Genomic DNA, 19,173 nt, shown 5'->3' on the forward strand with positions numbered 1-19,173 from the left:
TGGATGCCAGCTTCAGAATGTCTTTAAGGAGGACGAACACTCCCTTTGCCTTTACTGCCTACATGAGGACAAGACGCACGTGGAGAAGGACTGTGCGTTTTGTGGCAATATGTCGGAGCGGACCATGAAGGACCGCCATCAACTCCTCGCCAACTGGCTGGAAGGAAGGAGCCCGTCAGGCAAGAAGAAGAAGAAGAAGTCCGAGCGGTCTTCTAAGACCTTTGAGGGCGCCCCGACGACGGGGGTCCAACAGAAGGCCAAGCACCGCGAGTCCGCTGGCACCGGGAGCGCCGAATGGTCGGGCTCTACGGGCGCCAGGCAGGGCGCATCCTCCCCGGCGCCATCAACCACGAGCCAACGCTCTGGCTCGGGTAAGAGGAAGGCCGAGCACCCGGCGAAACTCCTGGAGAGACCCCGGTCGTGCCCTAAGGCCCCATCGGAGGGGGAGCGAGGTGGTGACCCTCCCCCCAAGGAGAAGGCGGTGAGCGCACCTAAGGTGGTGAAAGCCTTGATCCATCCGGCCAAGGCCTCTATCGAGACAGTTGCGGCGGCCCTGGCTCAGCCTGTGGAGGCTACACCAGTGGTGGCGACCCCGGGGCCCAGAATCTCCCTGCCACCGCGGAGGGAGTCCTCTTTCATGCCCATCGACAGGACCCCCGTGAAACCTCTGACGGAGAAGAAAAAGGGGGGTCAGGAGGTCATTGTGGACTCGGCCTCAACCTCTGAGGAGGAGCTGATCGAAGTCTTAGGCCACGGCCCTGGTGTGGAAGAAGGCCATCCTGTCGGGAGGGACCCCGACGTGGAAGACGACAAGGGCGTTGAGGATGCCGACGGTGTTCCTAATCGCCCGTCGGATCCCCCTCAACCAGTGCCGCAAGACAACTCGGCAGCCATTTTGTTGGCTATACAGTCCTTATGCTCGGAGATAAGGACGAGACTGCCATTACCACCAACGGAGGAACCACTCCCGACGGGGGACCCGGAGCCAGGCCCTTCTGGGAGCCCTCCCCCTAAGAGATGAAGGATTCATCCTCCACCTCCTTTTCAGCCATCGCACCCTGTTCAGCCCTCCTCCCCGTCCACGACACGTGGGGATGATACGGGGACTGACACGGCCGCGACGGGTACAGACAACAAGGTTTACGACGAGGATCTCCCGTCGTCACCTCCCACCCGGGCTTCCCCGCCCGACGAGATTGGATCGTTCCACTCCATGATCGCCAGAGAAGAAGAAGGAAGGTTTCCTTTATCAACGGCGCGAGACCAAGAGGAAGACGGTCCTCGCTGTACCTCTACTAGACGATATTTGGGATGAGGGCCTGCCCTCCTCAAGAACCCATCCACGACGCCGGCTAGAAGGGACCGGTACGAGAAGAAGTACCGGGTCTAGGACGCGGCCCCCTTGTGCCTTCGGGTACAGCCGACCCCGGACTCGGTCGTCTCCGCGGCGGCCAGGAAGAAAGCGGGGGGGCGCGGCCTCTACGTCAACCTCCCCGCCGGACGGCAAGGGAAAGAAGTTAGACACGATGGGACACAGAGTCATCTCGTTGACAGCGATGACGATTAAGGCGGCCAACGCCTTGGCTATCGTAGCCCACTACGACAGGGAGTTGTGGTACAAACTGGCCCCCCTGCTGGACTTCCTACCAGACGACAAGAGGGCGGAAGCCCTAGAGATCTTGCAGGAAGGAGAGGTGGCGTTGGACCACGCCATTACGATTGCGACGGACATCGCTGACACTGTATTTTGCCAGTTGGGCAACGGCGTGTGCCTGAGGCGGCGTGGATGGCTCAAGGCTACTGACTTCCGTCAGGACGTGCAGACCAGAGTCTTGGACATGCCGTTCGACGGAAACAACCTGTTTGGGAAAACAGTGGACGATTCCCTTCAAGCCATCAAGGCGGACACGGAGACGGCCCGGGCTCTTGGGGTTCTCCAGCAACGGCGGCCGCCCTTTCGGAGCGGCGGAGGCAAACAGGGTGCCTCCAAAGGTTCCAGCGGCGGATTTTCCACCTACCGTCAAGCGGCACGTTCGTCGTCACAGGAAGCTTACAGGGGACGAGGCAAGTCAGGCAGACCCCGCCGTCGTCGCCAAGGAGGACAAGGCGGCAAAGCCTCATCGAAGCAGGACTGTTCCGGCCGTGGGGTCAGGCCCCCACCGAAGCACCCCGGTGGGAGGCCGGCTGGCAAGCTTCGTCAGCGTGTGGGAGTCCATCTCCACCGACCGTTGGGTGGTGGACGCCCTAGCTCAGGGTCACGCGCTCGAGTTTCTAAAGAGGTGCCCGCGCGTCTCCCCTGTGGCCAGGACAGAACATCACGTCCTTCAACTTCTCTTGGAGGTAAAGGCGATGCTCAAGAAGGGCACCATCGAGCTCGTCCCAAAGAGGCTTTGGGGCTCCGGAGTTTACTCAAGATACTTCCTCGTGAAGAAGAAGACGGGAGGATGGCGTCCCATCCTGGATCTACGACGACTGAACAAATTCATCAAGGCACAGAAGATCCGGATGGTCACCCTCCAACACGTCCTGGGTCAACTGGAGGAGGGCGATTTCCTGTCGTCGTTGGATTTGGAGGATGCCTACTTCCATATTCCCATCCTAAAGGGACACCGAAAGTTTCTCAGATTTGTGGTCCAAGGGCGTCACTACCAGTTCAGAGCCCTTCCCTTCGGATTGAGGTCGGCACCCAGGGTGTTCACCAAGTGCCTCGCACCTGTGGCGGCGCGGCTGCGCCTAGAGGGAATCCACGTCTACCCTTACCTGGACGACTGGCTCATCCGGGCGAAGACGAAGGAGCTCGCCGTGGAGCACATGGCAAGGACCGTCCAACTACTCACGGACCTGGGATTCTCCATAAACTACGCCAAGTCCCACCTGGTGCCCGCGCAAGACGCTCTGTTTCTGGGAGCGAAGCTCGACACAGTGTCGCTTCTGGCCTCTCCGTCGGAGGAAAGGACGAGGGCCATCCTGGGCAAGGTGCAGCGGATGCTGGTTGTGGACGCGGCCAGGGTGAGGTCCATCAAGTCCCTCCTCGGAATGATGTCTTCTTGCATTTATCTCATCCGCCTGTGCAGGCTCCGGATGCGCCCGTTGCCGGAGTTCCTGGACGCACGCTGGATCCAGACGACGGGCAGCTTCGAGGAGAGGATCACACTCGACGAGAGTTTCCGACGAGCGATCCGGTGGTGGGGCACCCGCGCGCATCTGGCGGCGGGCATGGACTTCCAGACCCCCGGCCACCAGGAAACGGTGACCACGGATGCCTCCCTCGAAGGGTGGGGAGCGCACACCGAAAATCTGCACGCGAGAGGCCTTTGGCTTCCGACGGAGAAGTCCCTCCATATCAACGTCCTGGAGCTCCGTGCAGTGTTTTGGGCCCTCAGGTCCTTTCTTCTGTCCCTCAAGGGCAAGGTGGTGAGGATCTTAACCGACAACACCACCACCATGTTCTACATCAGGAAGCAGGGCGGTACCAGATCCCCAGCCCTGTCCAAGGAGGCGCAGGATCTGTGGCATTGCGCCGTCACCCAATGGATGTTTCTGGTGCCGTTTCACCTGGCAGGAATAAAAAACACCATCGCCGACTCGCCCAGCAGAGAGCTGCGCTCGTGCCACGAGTGGGAACTACGGCAGGATCTAGTGGACCGCCTCTTCTGACGTTGGGGCACACCCCAGATCGATCTGTTTGCGACGGCAACGAACTCCAAGTGCCGGAGGTTCGCCAGCAGGTTTCCCCAGCCGAGGAGCATGGGCGATGCTTTCTCGTTCCCCTGGGAGGGCCTGTTTCTATACGCGTTCCCTCCATTGCCGCTGCTGATCAGGCTCATCAACCAGCTCAAGAGGTCACGGTGCAGGATGATCCTCGTCGCACCTGCATGGCCGAGGCAGATATGGTTCCCGGACCTTCTGGACTTGTCAGCGTCCCCGTCAATCAAGCTGCCAGTGGACGTGGATCTTCTCTCCAGGGAAGGAGGCGCCATCCTCCATCACGACCCGAAGTCGCTGAACTTGCAGGCCTGGCTCCTGCAGCGTTACAGTTTGGTGGATACGACATACCGGCCGACTGCAGAGAGGTTCTTGCAAAGGCCAGGGCGTCCCCAACTCTTAAATGCTACGGACACAAATGGAAGAGGTTCTCTGTCTGGTGCCAAGCACAGAAGATTAACCCTCTACGGATTACGGCTCCCCAGGTACTGCCATACCTACTGACGCTGGCCAAGGCTGGACTGGCGCACGCGTCCATCAAGATTCATCTTGCTGCGATCTCCCGATACACCAGAACCACGGGGCGGACGTCTTTGTGGTCTCATCGTCTGGTGAAAGAGTTCATGAAGGGACTGTTCAGATCGTTCCCGCCGGTGAAGGCTCGGGCCCCGGCGTAGGAGCTCAACGTGGGGCTGACCAAGCTCATGGGACCTCTGTTCGAGCCTCTGCACTCGGCTCCGTTGAAGTTCTTGTCGTGGAAAACAGCGTTTCTTGTGGCCATCACCACCGCACGACAGGTGGGAGAGATCCAGGCCTTTTCCTGCAAGGCCCCGTACTTGACTTTTCACGACACGAGGGTAGTGCTCAGGACACACCCCTCCTTCATGCCCAAGGTGCCGTCGGACTTCCACCTCAACAAACCCTTGGTGTTGCCTGTTTTCTTTCCGTCGCCTTCGTCGCCGGCTGAAAGGACTTTGCACTCGCTGGATGTGGCTAGAGCGCTGAAGTTCTACGTGGACCGCACTAAGTGTTTTCGGAAGACGTCACAACTCTTTGTGAACTTTGGACCTGTCAATCAGGGGAAGGCTCTCTCAAAGGCTTCCATTTCCAGATGGCTCTCTGGCTGTATCATGTACTGTCATCGGTTGGCAAACTGACCGCTGCCTGGCCGTCCGAGAGCCCATTCCACCAGAGCGATCGCAGCTACCACGGCGTTCCTATCTGGTGTGCCCTTGCTGGGCATCTGCAGGGCTGCTACGTGGAGGTCGACGCACACCTTCACGAAATTCTACTGCGTCGATCGGGATTCCAGGGAGGAATCCAGGGTCGGCCAAGCAGTGCTGCGCAACCTGTTCGCCTAAGGTGAGCCTGGTGAGGAGGTAAGAATTGCTTAATGTTGAGTTTGATGTAATGCTTAATGTTGAGCCTTTGCCACCTCCTGTGGTTGTGCATGTGTGTACTGCTATGTATTCTTTTATTCATGAGCATGTGAATCCATGCCAGACCCCATCCTGGAGAAGGAACACGTTACTTACCTGTAACTGTTGTTCTCCAGCATGGGTCTGGCATGGATTCACATGCGAACCCTCCCGCCTACCCCTCAGCGGCTCTTCACTTGGTCATACTGCCATTTCACGTGCTACCAAATCTGAAGATGGCTGCCAGAGGCGGGGCTTAGGTAGAGGGCAGTCATTGGCTGTGGTCAGTATGACGCAGAGATCAGTGATTGGTTACTACTACGAAAGACAGATAAGAAACGAAACTGATACTGATTTTTTCTTTACCGAGGATTCCCAGCCTGACGACGGGGAATATTCATGAGCATGTGAATCCATGCCAGACCCATGCTGGAGAACAACAGTTACAGGTAAGTAACTTGTTCCATTGTTGTGTTAAACCAATAAAAACAAATTAAAAAAATAAATAATACCATGGAATCTTCCCTTTACCTATGGATGAAAGGTTTCACCTTAACTACATTGCCATTTAATCATTGTGCTTCAATTCGAGCTCTAACAACATCACTTAGGCCTCGGGTGTCCAACCTTTGTCTGTGCAGATGTTTGTGACTACAGCTCCCATCAGTCCTAGCCAGCATAGTCCATGATGAAGGATCATTGAAGTCATAGAGCCAAATGTCCCAGATCCCTGTTTTAGAGTATAATATAGTCTGACTTGAGTATCTCTGACACTCTGTGGTTGCTGGTCAAAGAGCTATTGATCCAGTGTGTTTCTGGATCTTTTTCATAAGATGAGAACACTTCAGGAGGATAATCCCTCTCATCTGAACTAAAAATACAGACATAAGTTATTTGCTCTTTTTACTTCACATACCTCTTATTTTATGATACCATTTTAATTACTTTTTGTTAAAGAAGACTTTTGCCACATTTCCATTGCCTCTTCCCAAATGTTCAGTCAGTTTGCATCTTCTGTATGATATGAGTATACCCAGAATGGCAAAAAAGTATAAGTCAAGTGATTGTTTGTTTTTACAGGATCATTCCTGAGTCTCCACGATGGCTAATCTCCCAGGGAAGGATTGAAGAGGCCGAAATCATAATACGGAAGGCTGCAAAACAAAATGGTATTTTAGCTCCTGCTACCATATTTGACCCAACAGAGGTACATTTGGCCAATTTCAGTTTTTAATCCAAACGGGTTATTGCATGAGCCTTTGTTTATGAAAGAATGTCAGATAAAATTCTTGGAGCTTGTTACATAATATTTTCCTTCAAAGTGAATTGTTTCAGTGTTAGTATGAACTTTGTGCAGGTGTCTGCATTATATATTTACAAACTTGTAGAATATTCTGTCACTTTAAAGGTTGATCTCCGAACACTTTGATACAATGCAAATCCTTTTTTAGCTTATAGATGTTGGAAGATATATTTTGTTTATGTACAAATGTCCCATTCTCTATAAAATTATTCTTATCCAAAGGTATTTTAGTTTCTCAAAGACACCCATCTCTCAGACTGTAAAATACTGCCCTAACTAAGATGTCCCACCAGCTGGATTGCAGTGAAATATCCCCCAAACTGAGACATACTGAGTGAACAAGAAAAGCCTTTTAAGCAGTCTCTCTGCACCTTCAACCTCCCCCACCCAATGTTGTGTTTTTCATGGATCTCAAATGATCCATGTTAAATGGCACATTTTTCTCAAGTGCGTTGTCCAATAAACCTCAGCCCATTGTCCCTTTGAATGTATCCTACTGGTGCGACCCTCTGTGTTTTTGAGGCCAATCCTTGTTTTTCAGACCAAAGAAAAATACCACAGACTGAAACGGAAATTAAATCTCTATTCGCCCCCTCAAACCCTGTGATCAGCTCCAACACTCGCCTTGTTAAGAATTGGGTTTAAACGAACCATTGAAATCCAATAAAAGAATAATTCTAAGAAGAGCAGATAAAGGTGGTGCTATGGTACTACAAGACAAGGAAGCACATATAACTGAATGCAACTGCCAGTTAAGTGATGTATCTTTTTACAAGGAACTTAAAACAGATCCAACTGAAAGGTTACAACAATTGATAACTAAAGTAGAGAAGGCGTACAATCGCCAATGGTTAACCAAAAAGGAAGCTCATTTTTGCATCATCACAACCCCAGCCTACCTAAATTGTATACCTTAACTAAGGTTAATAAAACACCAGATAAACATCCTCGGCGACCCATCGTTTCGAATACTGGTTTGATATTAGAACGTCTAGCTAAGTTTGTAGACCTGTTTTCTTAAACCATATATAATCGAAATGCCATCATATTTCCAACACACTACCAATGTCATAAATCTAATAGAAGGACGCTCTTTTGATAGTCATACTGAACTACTAGTTGGTTTTGATATAATATCATTATATACCAATATACGTCAAGAAGCTACTTTTAACATGGTAGAAGAATTGTTGGTCAGGTAAAGGAGAATGAGGAGTTACCCCTAACTCGGTTTGCAAAGGTAGCGGGCGCCCCTCTCTCGATAGAACAAGGCTTGATAACCTGTTCAGTGGTTATTAACCACATGAGAGTTGGCAGCCACTGCTTTTTCTCACTGTGCCTTTCACAGATGGGAAATATCCATTTGCATATCAGTCTTTGTCCTGCCCAGGGGCAGTCCAGCACCTAAATGCAATGGCAATTCCAACCTGAACGAGAGTACCACCAGCAACCCTATACACGTGTTTCACCCTTGTTGGGGATCATCTGTGAGGTGAAGCTGATGCCTCTCTAAGCACAGTGAGAGGGAGACCACGTCTGGTTGCCCCCAGGAGACCTAGGGTTACCAATCCCAGGCTCATTTTTGCATCATCACAACTCCAGCCTACCTAAATTGTACACCTTAACTAAGGTTAATAAAACACCAGATAAACATCCTCGGCGACCTATCGTTTCGAATACTGGTTTGATATTAGAACGTCTAGCTAAGTTTGTAGACCTGTTTTCTTAAACCATATATAATCGAAATGCCATCATATTTCCAACACACTACCAATGTCATAAATCTAATAGAAGGACGCTCTTTTGATAGTCATACTGAACTACTAGTTGGTTTTGATATAATATCATTATATACCAATATACGTCAAGAAGCTACTTTTAACATGGTAGAAGAATTGTTGGTCAGGTAAAGGAGAATGAGGAGTTACCCCTAACTCATTTACATTATAGGGTGCTGGAATGTCTTTAACGGAAAACTATTTTATGTTCAACAACTCATTTTTACACTAAATTCACAGCAGAGCAATGGATTCGGCATTTGCCCCCATGGTTGCCCATTTATATGTTGAAAGTTTGGAATTGAAGTAATAGCCCAGCAGAAGACAATCGTTTCAGAAATCATTTAAAACTCTGGAAACGCTACATCGATGATGTGCTTGTGATCTGGCATGGAGATTCAGGGAATTTCAGATTATTGTTTGCTTGGTTGAATAATCAGAAGCCATATTTAAAATTCACAGGTAACCAAAGTAGTAGCAGCATCAACTTTTTGGATATCAAAATGTGTGCAAACCATATAGAGAAGGTAATGAAGGTAAAACCTTTTCAAAAAGAGACGGATAAGAACTCTCTTTTTTTTCCTAAGGCAGCTTTCCCCCAAAACATACAAGAAACTACTTGCCATTTGGTCAATTTTTGTATCTCAAGTGCAATAGTAGAAACAAGATAGAATTTGAGAAAGAGGTGCCCATTTCGAGCATTCATTTGAAAGAAAGAGAAAGCTCTAAAAAAGCCTCTAATAATCGTGAGGTCCTCCTTGAATATCGTGTGTAGAAAGAAAGTAGTGTTGACATTATGTATGTCAGCACTTTTAATCCTTTGTCAAATCAATAGGATACGAACTAAAAAATGGCACATATTGTCAAAATGTATACATTCAATTCAACAACTAAGGTGCGTGTGCCAAAGAAGTAAACATTTGAAAGAACTAGTAACGCGCAATGACATTGATGAACAACCAGTGAAGCAAACTACTCTAACAGAGCAATGGGGTATGAGTTGGATATAGACCTTGCGGAGGATGCAGATGCTGTGCACAAACTACAAGAACAGAGGAAGTGGACATAGGCTTAATTAAGACCTGGCAACAAAGAAGTATCACCAATTGCAATACTACATGGGTAGTATGTGATATGGCGCCCCTGCCAGAAAATTTACATTGGAAAATCTGAACGGAAAATTAAAACTTGCATCAATGAACATAAGAGCTGTATTAGGCATAGTGTCCTGACAGCACCTATGGTAGGTCGCTTTATGGCAGCTGAACACAAATGTGAAGAACTAAAGTAGTCGAGGCTTATTAGGATCAACTTAAGTAATGACAAACATTTAGATAAGATGAAGTTATCCAAACAAGAACTGTGTCTCATTTTTTATTTTTACAAAAATCCATCTAACGGCACCAAATGGAAAATATTTATTGGCATAATCTTAATGGCTAAATGGATTCTATTGACATTATGAATGACACTAACTAGTAATTCCTTTGTCTAGTAATAAGACCGCTGTAGATGGCTAACTTCACTAGTCAGCATATATATAGCTAACAAGTGAGATTGGAATACATATTCAGTTAAGCATCATAGTGAATCTGTAATACTAAATAATATTGTGAGAATTATCAAGGGACATCATGTTTGTTTCCATGGAAAGAGACATTGGAGAAATTGAACTTGTCCAGATCACCTATTAAACATTAACGTAATGGGTAAGAATCCATAAAAGATAGGCCTTTGAATGTATTTCAGGTCAATAATATAATTAAATTCTAAAACAAGAACAGCATCTAACTTGAGCTGTTTTTGTGTTATTTTTTTACGATGCAGGTCACAACCAAATTAAGAGAATTCTGCAAGATATTTAAGAAATGTAAGAACATGAATCCAGTATTAACACTTGAAAGAGGCTTCAAATATAGGCACAAATTGCACTGAACCCAAGAGGGTGTGTTGTGAAAAGATCAGCGATAAAGAAATCCCCCGAAGAAGTTCCTATTACAAAAAATTATATTGAAAGGACCTAAACATGCTGGGTTGCGAATACAGCCTCAGTTAAAAGGCTGTATAATTATGAGTCACTAAATAGACAGATTGAGACTTAAAATAGGAAGTGTTAAGACCATCAATTTAATTATAAATATTGTATGTCCATTGCTATAAAAACATTTTTGTGCGCAATAATTATGTTTTTTAATCTGATCAATTGAAATACGTATTGTTTTATTAAGCAATGATCACACTGTGGTGCACTTATTTCATCACATATATTGTTTTAACTGACATAGATCTAAATATGGACGCAAATACATTGTTTATTACCTTTTGTATAAAGGAGTAAATTGTATGTTTTCCTCTCTAATTCTGATAGTGTGTTTCCTGTATCAAATTATGATAATACAAGACCTTTGCATTGTATGAATTTAACAAACCAGGGCCATATTTTGATCTTTCCAAGTGCAGGCCTGTAAACACTGGAATTCTCTCCCCTATGTCTTGAAGTCAGTTAAATGACGTTGAGTTCAGACACAAACTTAAAACCTACATCTTTGATTAGAGACCTCACAGAATTGGTTTCTCTCCTAACTCTAGTATTAGCGTTTAGATGCCCTTGTGCCGTTGGCGCTTTACAAAGGCCATAGAATAGAATAGACAGGACTAAGATCTTGAAAGGACTACCGAGAAGTGATCCACATCTCACTTAAGGACACGTATACTCTGCTCTTAACCCTTGATATTTTAGAGGCAGTCCGAGGAGCACAATTGTTCACCAAGTTGGACATTTGGGGTGCGTATTATCTCAGAAGGATCAAAGAAGGGATGGATGGAAGACCACATTCAGAAACCTCTTTGGCCATTATGGTTATTGTCTAATGCTGTTTAGCCTTGCCAGCACGTCTGCAGTCTTCCAAACATTCATGGATCATCTATTTTCAGACCTTCTCTTGCATTCAATAATTACATAGCTGGATAACATACTGTTTTTTCCAGCACCCCTGAAGAACATCAACATCAAGTCCTGGAGAAACTGAGGTGGTTAGAGTAGAACCATCTGCGAGCCACACCTGAAAAATGCATTTTTGATGGCATTTTGATTACCTATCTGGGATATATACTCTCTGCCCACGGTATTGCTATGTACCTGAGAAAGACCAAAGCGCTAATAGACTGGAGAGCGCCTTCTACCACCAAGGAAGTACAACAGTTCCTAGGATTGGCCAACCTCTGGCCATAAATTCATACCATGTTTTCGAAGAAATTACTGCCCTTGATAAATCTCTCCAAGAAAGACCACAAATTTCTCTGGGATGGCCAAACCAAGAGGGCTTTTCAGACCCTGAAGAAGGCTGTTTGATTCAGCCTAATGTGCACATATATTTTATGTAGGAAACAGACACTTCAGATAGGGCAATGGGATCCATGATCAAGCAAGTTCCGGAAGATCAAGAGGAGCATCTCATCCTTTTTTAACAAAACACTACACACATTCTGAAACAAATTACTCCGTCCTGGAAAAAGAACTGCTGCCAATAAAACTGCCTTGTTCTGAGAGACGCCATCTCCTCCTAGGTGCTCAGGAAGTCAGAGAGCTGAGGGGAAACATAGCTGAGGACCGATCATAGGAACTTACAAATGCTTCAGTCTTTTCATTGGGCTTGCCCGCTGTTGCGACAATCAACCTGGGATATGGAACATGGTCAGATGTGCTCTCTCGATTGGGATAGATTTCTGCAGATGCCAAGGCTAGAAGGAAAAAGTTGTTCCCAAACCACTGACTTTGTCATGCCCCTGGACAACTTCCTAAAAAGTGATCAGTTCAGACCCCATCAGAATTTGCCTTTTGTACAAGATGGGGATTCGTGAAAGATGATATTCTACTCCCGGAATCTCATCTATACATTCCTCCTCTAGCATTATGCCACACACTGGTTTTCCTTTGGCATGACACTACTGTAGCAGTGCATAGAGGAATAGCAACCACACAAGACCTGCTGGGGCACCAATTCTGGTGTCCCACGCTCCTTTGAGAAGTGAGTAAGTGAAAACCTGCGCAGTCTGTGCTCAGACCAAAACACCAAGACAAAGACACACAGGGGAACCTCTACAAAGCCCGGAAAAAGATATCCATAGATTATATCATGGGCATTCCTATATCAGAAATCTGTTCAGTCATGATGGTCACCATTGACACCTTCTATGTTTTGGTCAAAATTTGTAAGGCCTTGGGTATACAGAGAAATCTTGCCTCTCGTTACCACCCGGATCCAATGACCAGACTGAAAGGGTAAGCCAAACACTGGAATAGTACCTCAGATGTTTTGTTTCTGCTGCACAAGATGATCGGGGGTTCCTATTAACAACTGCTGAATTCTCTTCTAACAACTCGCAGCATACATCGGTGGGCATGAGTGCCTTTTTTTCTGTACCTTTCATCCCAAATGAATGTCATTTTATTGCAATACCAACTTCTCTGTGTCTGCCGTGGATGCAGTACTTGATTTATTTACAAAGGACACAACAAGCCTTGAGTAAACTTCAGCAAGTGCCAGAGGACACTAAATGCTATGCAGATCTTGGGTTTGGGGTCTGCCTCCCCTCCATACCAAAATGGTAACGAGGCGTGGTTGTCATCTTGACATCTACCATCCCATCTGACACCAAAGACGTTCTCCCCTCTTTAGTTCCGACACCTTACAAACAACATGATGCACGTACAGCATCCAAGTGTGGCCAGAAGATTCAGACTGTAGAAAATATATTAGCGCATGAGAAAATGAACATGCGCGGCAGAAGGGGTGCAGGGAATTGCAGTTGGAAGCTAGCCATATGATAGGTTTGCATATGAAACTATGGAGCAGGCAACAATTGTTAAGGGTGGCGCGAGGATCCAAACAGCCCGCGATTTGTGATACGAAGAGCAAGATGTTATGCCAACAAATCTAGTACAGTGCCGGGGAGGCATTGCTGGGGCGCCTTAGTATCCGGTACCAAGAGAAGCGTCCTGTTATTTCAAAGGGTCAATTCGACCTCAAAGTTTTCCACTGAGCTCATGCTAGGACCAGGCGCACTATTCTCACAATGGCTGAGACCATCTAAGGGTTAGTGCACTTCCTACTAAGTGGGAATGTATGTATTAAATAAACCAAAGGAGGGCCATAGGTAAATGTCACCACTAGTATCCTTACATCCCTCATGAATGAGCTTTGAAACAAATAATAGCTTTTTCCATTGGTGTCAGTTTCTTACAAAGTTAAACTCAATTTTATTATACAATTAATAAAAGCAAAAGATATTCCACAAAGATATTACACGTAGTTCAAAAATAGAAATTGTAAAAAAAAAGCCATATAACAACGTATACATCAATTAGTATAAAAATGATACACAATTATATACTTTAACCCATTGATTTACAAGTCTCTGTGACCTGGTTCATCATAGCATTGGTCGCCTAGACTCATAGGTCACGCTGATATAAGTTTCTGTCCTATATGGCTTGATTCTGTCGGACATTCATCAGGGGCAAAAATGTGTCCATCTTAGAATAGATTGTGATGGATTCCACTGTTCTATCACCCTTGTCTTCCTGAGGATCCCTATGGGGGATAAAGACACAATTGAAATATACTTAAATGGTCTTATGACTAGACCTAGCACAAGACCCCTAACCCCAAGGCTCACATGTTGGATATTCATTAATTGACCTGAGTGGTGAAGCGGAGTATACAACTTTCGACCACACTGCAACTGTTTGTGTTGATGTAGCTGTCTTTCCTGTACGGATGAGTATTAGCTTATCCTGTTTTCCCTCACCTAGAAGGATAGAAACAATACACACTGACAAAGTTGTAGTTTATACAATTCTAGTTTTAACAGTCTCCCACATTTCTCAATTTCTGATATCTTGCATAATGTCATAATGTCACTCCCCCATCTTACCTCATCCAATAGAGGAGGGTGTTCTTGTACTCAGATGGAGTATGTAGAATGGTCTCTGCCTCAAATCGAAGTTTGAGTTTTCCAAGTAAATAAATACTTCTTGTTAGAACACACAATCTCTAGGGCTACAAGAAATATATAAGTAGCATCAAATGTAATAAGCACTACATCTGGTAACACTGTCCTCCAGCTTCTGCTACCCAAAGCTGTGTCTGTTTCCAACTTATTTCAGTGTGTCCCTCGCTCAACACGTTCTCCTTCGCAGTAGTATGTTGTTGCCCATACTATTGTAGAGCCCATGTTCAACCTATAACAAGCCACATCATATGAGATCAAATATATTGTTTTAGGGGCTGAATCCCTCTAAAACTTTCCATCTCGCTGGCACCAAGGACGAGACCTTACCCTCTTCACTGAAGCTGCTGTGTTCTCTGGTGCACAGGAGCCAAAATGGCGCTGCAATGCGTGTTATGTAAATATATCATGTTCTGACGTCATCACATCACACAATAACCTCATCAATGTCACGCGATTGCCTCAAATCAGCTACTCTGGCCGCGTTCGTGATCCAAGAATGGGCTAACTTAGCGGCCGCGTGAAGGTCCCCAAATAAGGATCCCTTTATCCCTCCTGCATGCATAGATCCTAGAGGAGCATGGGCCCCATCTCTTAATTCAAAGACTTCAACTTCCACCACCCATTAGATTTTTGAGAATCATGGGAGAATTTAGTAGAGACGGAGATCTTGCTTAATATATGGGAAAAGGCCTGGGAAACAATAAAGAAACGCACCTCTCGCAAGAAAACACATTTTTAATGCAAATGCAATAATGGCTGGGAGGTCAGCTAGTCTCGTGAGACCACAAATACTGAAAAGTCTCAACTGGCGCACATTAGGCTACAGTATGTAAAGCGAAAAACCATAAATTAGAATATAGTATAATTCTAGACATTAGGTGTAAGTACATTCTAACACTCCTATTGGCTCCTGTCTGTACAGACTACTTAAAACCTAACTTGGCCTACCCTGATTGGCTACTTTAACAATGTGTTACACTCTATGTGCATCCATTCACAGATGACCTAATGCATGCAGTTAATAGGAAGAACAAAATGTTTCCCTCACAGAAACAAACTAGGTATAGTGAAAAACACCCTACCTTGTACCCAGACATTTTGTCAACCCACACTATTCCCAAGCTTTGCTACTCCTACACATTAAAGCATGTCCTTGCAGCTATCGCATACCGTCTGCACATATCAAGGGCACACGCCATTATTTCTTACAATGCTGAGGCTCTGGGAAAGTGTTTTTGGGGGAAAATTCAGTCAAGACCTAACTGTTGGAAAATGACTCTGATTTGCCCTGCTATCCATCCTGCTGTGTACCTGGCAACCATAACGTTTCTCGAGGATGCTGCAGAAATGAAATCGAATTCAGTAAATGGCAGAAACATTCACTTTAGCAATGTTCACAAAGCCTAAGCTCAATTCAATAGCCACAAAGTCTAGGCCCAATTCAATAAAATGGCGGAAATGCTCATTTTAATAATATTCACGCACCCTGTATTTCTGTTTATGTTTAGGGCGTTGGACATACATTTTTACATTCCTCCTCTAGTTGATCTATCAACTACACCACTGTTCCCTTACATGGTGTTGTATGGGAGTGAGGGCCCCCAGGTCCCTCGCGCCGTACACTCCTCAGTACGGGACTTGGACCACGTGCCTCCGGTAGTGGGGTTGCCCCTTGCCCTTATGTAAAGTTAACCACTGTTGACCGCTACATAGATGGGACTACTGAGCAGGACACAGGGCATCCATCTTTTGTGACCCCTTTCGACACCATCTTGGGTAAACAGGCCTCACTGCGATAGTACAGCAATGCTCGGCTCCCCTTCCACCGCAGCAGCCAAGGACAGAGACACACACATAAGGGCGCAGGCAGCTGGCTGGCCCCCACCCTTGCACTCCCCCTGCGAAGGAAAGCTCTGCGCTCCCATTCTCACGCTGAAGCTGGAGAAAATTGCAGCAACCAATATGATACAGTTTTCTTCCTCTGAGATCACCGTTAGCATGAGAACCAGCATGTGAACCAGGATGAGCTAAGCACTTTCTGCTCGTTCGTCCCCATAAACGTGCAAGCCACCCACCCCCATTTAGAGCAATTTATTGCCATCCTGACCCTGCGCTCCCTGTAAGGTATTTCTTTCAAGTGCCAGACCCTCGCCTGTGCTGCGAAACCCACCCAACACACCCGTTACTAACCTTAAGCACTTTGCCGCAATATATGTTTTTACTTATACTAATAGGTCTAAAGCTAGGGAGATATGTGAAACACAGCTTAACTCTTTTTACATGCACAATAAAGGTCAAGGCCTCCAATTAAAGCCACGAATGACCCAATTTTACTGACAACAAATATTATGTGTGATTTGTGTAGAAATATGAAAAGTAGCATAAAATGTTTAGATAATTTGTTATTTAGTGTTTTACGAATGCAACATATTAGCTTAGGTAGTGACCACAGTGACCGGACCCTGACCTGCGTGGAGCACAAGATATTTGACGTCCATCATCTCGTCAGCCACTCAGCCAATCAGGAGGAAGAGATGCCACCCACACCTACAGCACCACACCGCCTGGCCAATCGGGTCCATTTAGTATTTTTTGTTAGAGTTACTTTAATTGATATATATACGAGTAATGATGTAAATGTGGTTAGGTTTTTTTTGGGTTATTTCCTAGCTGGAGAAATAAACCATCCTTTGAACTCTTGCAGCCGGGTCTCGGTGCCTCCTTCACCGACAGGGGTTGTGTTGGTTATTTTATTTTCTCTTACACGTAGTAAGCCGGGGAAAGGCACCTACATTTTTGGTGACCCCCGCAACGTGATTTAGAGAGGTGCCTCGAGGCCTGCACCGCCCGGCAGCGAGATCCAGGATGCCCCAAGCAAAACCATCGCCTTCGCGGTTGACCAGACTGTGCACATCAAGAAGAGAGGGTCAAGGGTTCCCGGTTGACGAATACCCGATCGAAAAGGCTGCTCGCCAAGGCAGGCCATGGCTTGGTTGGGAGACGGACCTGAGCGAGGTCCGGCCGTGAGTGGCGTCCCTCGGAGTACCTGACTGAACACGTGGAGTCCCGGTTGCAAAGACCCCAAAGTAAGGTAAGGGGAAATACGGGAAGAAGGGAATTTGCAACAGAGGGGAGGTAGTTAAGAATAGGGTCTGTGTGAGTGACGGCGAGGCTTTTCTGATCTATCCTTTATATAGCCATTAGGTGTTGTAAGAAGTGAGAAGAAGAGAAGTGCTATCCTAGCCCGTACGGGGTAGAAGGCGGCGCCGCATAGCATTTGTCCTGACCAAGTGCAGAAAAGAGATAAAGAGAAAAAAGTAGGGGTCTCATATATTGAGTAGACTCAGAGTAGTTTTAGAATATTCTTTTTCCGTGGAGGTAAGAAATCTTGAGACATAATAAAGGTGAAAGAGGTGGGGAGTGAATGGAAATAGTAGGAAGAATAGGGAAGAAGAAAAACTGTAACGGTAATAGGGAAAGAACAAAACGCGCGCAGGCAGTGCATGTGTATGTTGCATGATTATATGTTTGTTGGTCTGCTTTGTGTATATGTCCTGTTGAACACGCCAAAGTATTTTCAGTACAAATAACTTGTGATTAATAATAGGCATAGAAATAAATTGTGAGAGGTGACCAGTTAACACCTCTCAGAAAGAACAGCTAATGTGACATACCATAATTGTGAGCATTGATAAAGAACGTATTTTCACATATTGTAACTGACATTCCAAGTGAGAGGTGGGAAGGGACTCAAGGGTACCAGAACACACAAGAAAGGAAAAGAAGCATTGCCATGGGGAGAGTAACGCCACTGGCACATATTTGCCAGCACCTTCCACTATATATCGACAGGATACAGAAGTATCATGATCAGTGGATCACTGAGATACAAGGAGATGGGGTTATACCAATTTGGCCAGAAGGAGGGTCATTCGACAAAAGAGTGTTGGACCTAGTATCAATACATTTGCTAGCACGATACAGGGAAACAGTTACAGAACCGGAGAGAAGTGTTAGATTTATGGCGAATGTTCGAGGAAGTTACCCCCACGGCAGAGAAATACCTGAAGAAGTAAGCGGGACACCAAAAGGGGAGTGCTCCACAACTACAACCGAGAACGAAGTAACAAAAATCTATCCCTTAATGACCAGGCCAACAGTAGGGTTTAGTGAGCCCATATATATACCATCCACCCCCACTTCTCCGTGCGGGGCAACAGCCCCTGAACCCCCACCATATGACAAAGGAGGCCTGTACGGCCCCACGAGTGCGCCTCCTGTGAACATAGCACGTTTAACAGGCGATTTAAATCGCCAGCTAGCACATGCACAAATGGAAATAACACGGTTAAGAGCTCTATGCGACAAGGGGCAAATGCTGCCAGGGGAAGGGGAGGTACCCCCGCTGTCACTGGCAGATCTCACACCCCCGGTAGGGGCAGTAAGCAATGCAACCCAGCAGTCTCAGTATCAGGGCAATCTATAGCATCACAAGGGACGTCATCACAGCAAAGACAAGAACAAGAGTGGCAGTCAGGACAGTTCCTGTTCCAATTGAATAACACGCCAGTGAGAATTATACGCCCAGATACACCAGAGAGTCAACAAAGTGGAGATCAGGGTGAAAGGCAAGGAAGTGAACCCAAGGAAAACTGGGAGGATAATAACGAGCCAGAGTCAGAAATAGAAGAAGTATGGGATGATTTAGATGAATACGAAGAGGCAGCTGCCGCAGAGGGTTCCCCACTGCCAAACTGCCGTTACCCAGACACACTATCACCACCATTATGGCAGGGTAGATTAAGACAATGAACAGAGAGGACAGGGAACATACTGGTAAGTAAAACGAAAAAAAGTGAGAACGAGCAAAACAGGAAAGAAACAGAAACTACAAATGCCACTAATACATATAGGAGCAGGTAGGCCAAACTATATCCCGTGGGCCCAAAAGGAC

The 19,173-nt window shown here is 46.4% G+C and overlaps 1 protein-coding gene across 2 annotated transcripts in view; it reads left to right on the forward strand.

Annotated features, from left to right (window-relative positions):
• The window catches only part of LOC138581301 (organic cation/carnitine transporter 2-like), a 747,170-nt gene that overhangs the window by 343,426 nt on the left and 384,571 nt on the right, over nt 1-19,173 (forward strand). For both annotated transcript variants that reach the window (XM_069652516.1, XM_069652515.1), the window contains exon 5: nt 6,204-6,330. In XM_069652516.1, coding sequence (XP_069508617.1) covers nt 6,204-6,330 — 127 coding nt within the window. The remainder of the gene's footprint in view (nt 1-6,203; nt 6,331-19,173) is intronic.

This window comes from Ambystoma mexicanum, chromosome 3p, assembly GCF_040938575.1.
Source record: "Ambystoma mexicanum isolate Mex_15411 chromosome 3p, UKY_AmexF1_1, whole genome shotgun sequence".
Classification (NCBI taxonomy): Eukaryota; Metazoa; Chordata; class Amphibia; order Caudata; family Ambystomatidae; genus Ambystoma; species Ambystoma mexicanum.